Source organism: Zonotrichia leucophrys, chromosome 20 (assembly GCF_028769735.1).
Source record: "Zonotrichia leucophrys gambelii isolate GWCS_2022_RI chromosome 20, RI_Zleu_2.0, whole genome shotgun sequence".
Classification (NCBI taxonomy): domain Eukaryota; kingdom Metazoa; phylum Chordata; class Aves; order Passeriformes; family Passerellidae; genus Zonotrichia; species Zonotrichia leucophrys.
This window is the reverse complement of record NC_088189.1, coordinates 7,247,034-7,254,773: the sequence shown is the minus strand read 5'-3', so window position 1 is coordinate 7,254,773 and position 7,740 is coordinate 7,247,034. Positions and strand designations below refer to the sequence as shown.

General features: G+C 64.8%; 2 protein-coding genes across 2 annotated transcripts; both read right to left on the bottom strand.

The window, feature by feature from the left end:
- Positions 1–136: 136 nt before the first annotated feature.
- LOC135456469 (bactericidal permeability-increasing protein-like) lies at positions 137–4,821 on the bottom strand. Its single transcript, XM_064730322.1, has 16 exons — positions 4,758–4,821; positions 3,612–3,746; positions 3,265–3,376; positions 3,051–3,179; positions 2,814–2,969; positions 2,621–2,684; positions 2,471–2,531; positions 2,245–2,336; positions 1,926–2,159; positions 1,772–1,831; positions 1,174–1,341; positions 942–1,009; positions 639–681; positions 417–480; positions 257–333; positions 137–178 (listed from the first exon to the last, which is right to left on the bottom strand). Exons 1-16 carry the CDS (start codon positions 4,819–4,821, stop codon positions 137–139), a joined length of 1,569 nt encoding a protein of 522 aa, XP_064586392.1.
- Positions 4,822–6,833: 2,012 nt separating this feature from the next.
- Positions 6,834–7,740, bottom strand: ID1 (inhibitor of DNA binding 1). The gene is made up of 2 exons (XM_064730054.1): positions 7,358–7,740; positions 6,834–7,170 (listed from the first exon to the last, which is right to left on the bottom strand). The coding sequence occupies exons 1-2, from the start codon at positions 7,676–7,678 to the stop codon at positions 7,129–7,131; spliced, it is 363 nt and encodes a 120-aa protein (XP_064586124.1). The 5' UTR covers positions 7,679–7,740; the 3' UTR covers positions 6,834–7,128.

The following is a 7,740-nucleotide window of genomic DNA, read 5'->3' as shown; positions in this document are numbered from 1 at the left end:
CTACCTCCCCTTTAATCCCTGCCCAGGGTAGGGGCTGTGGCTCCCGATATGGCACTCTGCCAGCCACGGGGGCACGGTGGCACCGGGACGGTGATGGGGACACGGCTGGGGGGCTCCCACGAGGCAGGTGTCTGTCTCACGGCTCGTACTGCAGGTCCGTGGCGATGAGCACGAAGCCCTGTAAGGAGTCAGGGTGAGAAAGGGGATATGGGGGACATGGGGGACCCCGGGGAAAGGGGACAGTGGTGGCACCCACCTGGTGCAGTGAGAGCCGGGGTCTGAGCAGGCTGAGGCCATGCGGGAGGGGCAGGGGGATGCCAGCCTGGAGCCACTCTGTGGGGAGACAAAGCCATAGCAGGGGATGGCCCTGATGCAGCTGTGGGAGGATGGGGGGACAGCACGGGGACAGCACTTACTGTTTGCCCGGGGAACCCCAAAAAGCCACAGACTGAACTTCAGCAGGGTCTCCAGACGCTTCACCTGTGGGACAGACAGGCCCTGAGCCCGGCTCAGCACAGACAGAGGGGTCCATGCTGCAGGCAGGGCTCAGCCCCTTGCCCAACTTGCCATGCATGGGGTCCACAGCCCCCCAGTTCTCCCCCAGGGCTCCCCTTGGCTTCCCTGGCACATCCACTCACCTCCACCGGGCCCACGTTTGATGCCACTTGTGTTATGTGGAGCCTGTAGGACAAGATCAGGGTCAGAGCAGCCAGATGGAATGCCGGCCAGGGAGGACAGCTGAGCTATTGGACAGCCAGCAGAGCAGGTCCAGCTGAGCACCTGCTGCCAGGGCAGCTGGCACAGGCATGAACTGGGGGCAGGATGGGGTCTGAGCAGGCAATTCAGGACTCAGGGAGGCAAAAGGACAGAGCTGGAGAGTGGGGGAGCTCTCCAGGAACATCCTAGGGAAGCTCAGACCCAGCTCAGGGTCAGGCACTCACCCTGTCAGTCTCACAGTGCCCCCGAGTCTGTTCCTGGTGATTTTCGGCTTCCCCGTCACGTTGGCATCCTGCAGCAGGGAGAGACATTGGAGAGACCAGGGCAGTGCCAGCTGCCCCCAGTATCCCCCAGTGCCAGCCAGCTGGCCCCAGGCAGGAGCACAGGCACACCAGCCCCAGCCAGGCCCTTTGGGGTCCCCTGGCTCTCCGAGCCGTGGCAGCAGCAGGCACTCACGATGTTCAGCAGGAAGGCAGGGGCACGGGTGGCATTGGGCAGCACCACGAAGGCCTCGGCAGAGCCGAGCAGGGTCCCGTGCAGGGCATCAGGATGGCAGGAGAGCAGGGGCTGCTGGCGGGCCCAGAGGTGCAGCTCCATGGGCTGGTCTGGATAGAGCTCCTGCAGCTGGGAGGGACAGGCAGGGGTGGCACAGAGCCATGCTGGCCATGCCCCCAGCAGGTCCCCACCATTGCCCAGGTCCCGTGTACCCATCACTGCCCACATCCGTGTCCTGGGGTGTTCCCTTCTGCCTGCATCCCATACTGCCTGCAACACCTGCCATTTCCACTGCACCCCATTTCCTGTCCTGTCCCTTGTGCATCCTATTTGACCTCTGTGCCATCCCATGTTCCATCCCACCTGCAACCTTTCCCTCCTGCATCCCATCCCTTTCCTGTCCTTCCTTCATCATTTCATGTCCCACCCTCCAGCATCCCATCACATCTCCTATTCCTCCTGCAATCCCATCTTGTGTCCCAAGTCCCATCCCACCTGCATCCTGTCCTCCTCCATGTCCTGCCTGTGTCCCCTTGTCCCTGTGTCCCATCCCACTCACCTGAGGGGAGAAGATCCCCATGCTCTTGGTGCTCAGCTGGAGTGGGAACCGCCGGGGAACCTGGAAGACAGGGAGGGGTCAGGGGCTGGGGCTGAGCAGGGGTGGGCATGGGGACAGCCCGGTGGGGACAGCTCTGCTCTGCAGCCACCCCTACCATGTCACTGGAGATGATCCTGCGCAGGGCCCCGGCTGTGAAGTAGGTGAAGGCGGCCGAGTTCCCGACGAACTCGGTGACAGCCAGCAGCAGCGTGGGCTCGTGTGCCACGGGCGGTGTGGAGGGCAGGGCCGTGGGCAAAGCCACAGGCAGTGCCATGGGCAGTGCCACAGGCAGCGCCACAGGCAGTGCTGAGGGTCTCTGCTGGTACGTGCCCACCCTGAAGATCTCTCCCTGCACAGACACAGAGGTGGATGTGAGGATCAGCCAGGCTCCCCTGTTCCCAAATGTGGCCCAGGGCTGCCCAGGATGGCATTACCTTGAGGGCAATGTCCCCATACTCCTCTGTGAAGGCTGGCGGTGCCAGGAGGGAGTGGTCGATGGCAGCAATGGTGTCCAGCTGGGTGGACACTGCAGGGACATGGAGGTGGATGTGAGGAGTCAGACCCCCAGCCCCCTCCCACAGCCTGGGGGTCCTGCAGACCCTGCTGGGCACCAGCCCTGTCCACAGCCCCCCAGGACCACCCTGGGGTCCCCTCACCCACCTTTCATGTGCTTCAGGGCAGTGTCCAGCCTGTCAATGCCCCTCTGGAGCACAAGGCAGAGCTGGAAGCAGAGCAGGGTGTCAGGAATGACCCAGGGTCACTGGGCTGGGGGGACAGGGACAGCCCAGGGCTCAGGGACTGAGCACCCACCTGCTTGTTCAGCTGCTGCCGCAGGGTTCTCTGGAGCAGAGGTGCCAGCAGGTTGTAGAGCCAGCTGCAGGGCACAGTGGGGTGCTCAGATCACCTCATGGCCCCCACCCAGCCTCCCCCAGCCCACCACCCTGCCTGGGCACTGATAGCCCTTGCATGCCAGGGACAGCAGAGAGCAGGGGCCTGGCATCACCTGTATCCACGGTGGAACTCCATGTGCAGGTCGGTGCCGTGGGTGTCACAGGCGGCGCTCCAAACCGTGGGGTGGCCACCGCCGTCCTCGCTCACGCCCAGCACCGCGGCCACGGCCATGTCCTGCATGCCCAGCTGCACAGAGCCGCTGTCCTGGCTGGGGACAGAGCGGGTGAGCGCGGGGACAGCGGGGACACTGCGCCACCCGGCTGCTGTCCCTGTCCCCATGGGCACTCACACGGCTCCCAGCTGCGCTGCCCAGTCGGCGCTGAGCTGCACCCGGGCGCGCTGCACCGTCAGCCTCAGCCCCACGTCCTCGGCAAAGTCCAGCGTGGATTCGTTCATCTGCAGCTCGTGGATGCGAATCCTGCACAACACAGGCGAGTTGTGCTTGTGGCTGTGGCACAGACAGGGATGGGGACAGGGACAGGCAGCCCACGGGTGGCTCCTACCGTGGCACAGCATAGGTGAGAGTTCCCAGGAGGGTGTTGTAGGAGCCCGTCAGGTTCAGCTCGTGCTCCTTCTGCAGCATCGACTGGAGCAGCTCCAGCCCAAAGCGCCGGCCTGGGGCAAAGTGGGAATTTGGGGTGACACCAAAGAAGGGGCTGGGGCACCTGGGGTGTCAGCAGAGTGAGCAGCCAGGACCAGGATGGTCCTTCCATCCATCCTTCCATTCCTGTCAGACTTGCCATCGTTCCTGGGGGTGCCCATTGTTTCCCCTCATTCCCCATCCTTGGCAGTCTGGGCATCATCCCCCACTGGTCCCCCCATCCCTCCCTACTCAGGAGCACAGACTCACCAAACTCCAGCGTCCTCTGGGTCAGCCAGACCTTGATGCCAGGGCTGGTGGTGGTGGCAGAGACACAGGTGGGCAGCAGGAGCAAGAAGCAGAGCCATACAGGCTGGGACCTGGAGGCTGGAGCAGGGGACATGTCTGGGGGACACACAGCAGGTGTAGAGACCCCTTCCCTGTGCAGCAGCACAGCCAGGACTTATACTGGGGACAGGGAGACCGGGGTGACATCAGCACACATGGGGACACTGCAGCGCTCTGGCCACCGAAAGCCCAGCCTTGCCCAACCGTGACTGAAAGGGGAAGCCCCATCGTGGGAGCAGGGCAATGCAGGGTCCCACACCAGCCCTGCCAGCCCCATCCTGGGGGTACACAGGAGCCAGGGACACCAGCTGGGGCTCCCCACAGGGACATGGGATACGTGGGGACACACAGAGACCCGGCTGGGGCAAGGCCACATAGGGCTTCAGCTGTGCCCTGCCTGGGAGCAATGGAGCAGCGGGGGACAGGGACACAATGAGCTGGTCCAGGGGGCTCAGCCCATTTGCACCAGCCCTGTTCCCACCTTGGGAAGGGCTCTGGGAACCCTGTGTAGGGTTACCAACATTTCAGTCGGGATTGGGGTGTTTGGGGTGCAGAAGCAGCCCCCAAGGAAGTGATGGAAATGTTGGGACAGTCAGAGTGAGAGCAGAACTGTGCAATCCCCTCCAAAAAAACCCCAGCTGTGGGGAAGGAGCCAACAGTGGCAGACCCTAGGGACCATCCCCTAGCCAGGGTGAGCCCCTCCAGTGCCCTGGGCTGTGGATGAGCCCCTCCAGTGCCAGGGCTCCAGCTGCCCTCCTGGATCCAGCCTGGCAGACACAGAGGTACCTCTAGTAGGGCCAGGGCCTTATCTTGGCACCACAGGAGCACATAGAGCCCACACAGAGGGGCAGCCTCAGCAGAGGGACCACAGCCCACATAATGCACCTTAGGGAGGTCTTCAAAGCAGCTGCCCACCGGCCTGGGATGCCCAGTGCCACCAGCCACAGCCGCAGGGGTGACCAGAGCCCCCAGCAGTGACCCAGAGGCCAGCACTGACCCCGACCCCCAGCCCAATGCCTACCAGAGCCCCTCCATCCCAGGGTGCCCCTGCCCTTCAGCAGCTCTCACCGTGCCCGGTGGGTGCCGTGCCCCACACCGCAGCTCCTGCCATGGGTCCCGCAGCTCCTGCCATGGGTCCCGGCTCCTCCGTGTCCCCGGGACTGTACGTGGCAGTGAAGAGCAGGGACCAGCTCTGACGCCAATGTCCATCCCGGGTCCTGGTCACACCACAACGTCACCCATTTCCCCCGTCCCTAATCCCTTCCGGGATGAATCAGGTCCCACGAAAACACCGAGGGACCGGTTGGGGCGCAGGTGCCCGCGGGCTGGGCGCTCCCACAGGGCTCTCCGGTGCATCCTGGAGCTGCCGCATCCGGCATCCCGACACGTGCAGGGGCTCGGCCCTGCCAGCCCCGCTGCCAGCCCGGGCTGGCCCCGCAGCCGCTTCCCGTGCCAGGCACCGGGGGTGCCCAGGTACCCGGGGGTGCCACCAACGTCCCCTCGGGAGGGGATGGATGGCGGCCAGGGCTGCATGGCGAGGGCTCGGTCGTGGGGCACACAGGGCTTGGACAGGGGTCAGGCAGAGACCTGGGGACACACACGGACACACACGGAGCCCCTCTCCCCACGCTCCAGCGGGAGGTTCCACATCAGCGGCAATGAACAGGCAAGGACGGCACCCGCGAACACGGCTCGGGAACAGCCCCAGCCCCTCCCGCGCTGGCCCCGGCCCGAGCAGAGCCCCCAGCCCCGGCTCTCCTGCCCCGGGACCTTCCAGGCTGCTCCAGGCGGGCGGTCCGAGCCGTGCAGTGCGAGCGGGCACCGGGAGAGGGACCCACCGGCCCGTCCCGCCGCGCTCAGGGCTGGGAGGAGGGCGGGCGGCGGAGGAGACACCGGGGGGCGATGAAGAGGAGCCGGGGGTGATGGAGGGGACCCATCCAAGGATGGACGAGTTCATCCACAGAGACCCAGAGCCCCCGGCCCCCCTGCGTGTCCCCTGCTGCTTTGACACAGCGGGACAGGGGTGGACAGCGAGGCAGTGTCTGGATAGCCCAGGTCACCTGTCCCCTGCACAGGCCCTGCTGGGCTGGGAAAGCACGCGTGGATACACAGCTGTGAGCACACAGACACACACAGAGGTGTGCAGAGCCTCACACACCCTGTGCCCGGGGCTGCTCAGCCCCTTCCAGCCCCAAATCTCCTGGCTGCAGACCCTGGGGAGGGGGAGAGCTTAAAGGGTCCCACCAGAGCAACAAAAGCCCCCTCCAGGTACCCCAAGTGTCACCCGGCCCCATAGGGAGGTCTGCACAGATCTGGGACAGGAGGCTGTGAGATCCTCGGGGTGTTGGTGAGTCACAGGGAAGCTCAGGTCAGGGCAGCTGCCCGGGGCACCCCCAGCCCTCGGGGTTGCACAAGCCCTGATGCAATTTCCTTGTCCCGAGCGTTGTGTGTCCCCACAGGCAGGGGTTGCACCAGGAAGAGCAGGAACCACAGGGGCGGGACCACAGAGAGAAGCACCCCAGGATTCGTATCTGCGCTCCCCTGTGAAGGGAACAATCCCTGCATCATCAGCCCTGCAATCCCCCAGTCCTGACACAGCAACAATCGTGGGAGCCCTGGAAAGGCCGATGGGTGCAGGTGGCCCAGCTGGGAAGGGGAGGGAAGGGAATTCCAGGCTGTGAACACACCACTGTCCAGGGATATGGGGAAACCACACTCCCATGGGGGCACAGAGCCCCACAGCTGGCTCACAGCACTGTCCCCTCTGTGTCATCACCCCATTAGGTGCCCGATCACGGGAAGATGCATCCCAGGGCTGCTGCATTATCCCACCACTGAATACAGGGTGCCAACCATCTTTCCTCCTGTGTCTGACCCTCAACACCCCACTGAGCCCAGGGAGTGAAAACCCTCAGGAACCACTGGGAGAGGCTCTGTGTGGGCAGTGCTGGGACACAGGGAATTGGGACCAGCCCGTGAGAAATCCCTTTCCCCAGCACCACCACAGGGTCCTAGACCCTCTATCCCCCAACATACCCACCCAGCCCACAGTGGTCTGCACAAGCCATCCCCCGTTAAATTTGGCACAAACTCCCGGAGCAAAACACGCCCAAAACCCTGGGGGGGGCAGGAAGAAAACGCACGTGTGGTCATCAGGGCTTGTTTAATAACAAAACTCCAGCTATTGTAGAACAATATTCTCCAGCATCATTGTAATATACAATACGGGGAATGCTCTCAGCAATCTGAGAAGGAAGGATCCGGCCCACAGCACCCCCTGCCCAGGCTGCGGGTGGGGAGCCAGGGATGCGGGTGAGCCGCGGTGCTCGGGGACGGGGTCCCGGGAACGATGTCCGTGGTGGGACCAGGATCCCGGGGATGATGTCCGTGGTGGGACCGGGATCCCGGGAACGATGTCCGTGGAAGGTCCAGAGCGGTCTCAGCGGCAGAGGATCCGATCGGCAGCGGGAATGCACGGAGCCTGCGGGAAAGGGACACGAAGCGGGCGGTCAATATTTGCCAGAGGGTGCTGGAGAGGGAACAGGGACAGGAGGAAGGGACATCCCCGGGAAGGAAAGAGCGCGGATCGGGGAAGGAGAGTCCAAGGAACGCCGGTGCTGCCCGTGAGGAGCGCGGCTCTGAGCCGGTGCCGCGGGGTCCGCACTCACCTCGGGGGAGTCCCCAGCAGCGGCGGGGCGGGGGGGGCCGCACTGCAGCTCCAGCTGCAGGTCCCAGATGTAGTCGATAACGTGCTGCAGCAGCTCTACCTTGGAGACCCGCCGGTGCCGCGGCAGCGTCGGCACCAGCGCCCGTAGCCGCGAGTAGCAGCCCTTCATATCGTACAGCAGCGCGGCGGCCGCCTGCTCCGCCGCCACCGGCGACACCCCCGGGACTGGCCCGCAGCGGGCGGCTTCCCCGGGCCGCACAGCCTTCAGCGGGCCACCAGCGCCCGCGGGCAGCGGCGAAGAAGCGACAGCGGCGACCTTCATGGCGAGAAGAGGCGAGCGCGGCGGGAAGGACACGGACGCAGCGGGCGGACAAGGAGCCCGCG

Coding starts and splice junctions, on each gene's coding strand:
- LOC135456469 (XM_064730322.1), bottom strand. CDS start 4,821: ATGGCAGGAGCTGCGGGACCCATGGCAGGAGCTGCGGTGTGGGGCACG. Junction 2,970..3,050: donor GCAGCGCAGCTGGGAGCCGT/GTGAGTGCCCAT, acceptor CTCTGTCCCCAG/CCAGGACAGCGGCTCTGTGC. Junction 179..256: donor CCCGGCTCTCACTGCACCAG/GTGGGTGCCACC, acceptor GACTCCTTACAG/GGCTTCGTGCTCATCGCCAC.
- ID1 (XM_064730054.1), bottom strand. CDS start 7,678: ATGAAGGTCGCCGCTGTCGCTTCTTCGCCGCTGCCCGCGGGCGCTGGT. Junction 7,171..7,357: donor CTGCTGGGGACTCCCCCGAG/GTGAGTGCGGAC, acceptor CCTTTCCCGCAG/GCTCCGTGCATTCCCGCTGC.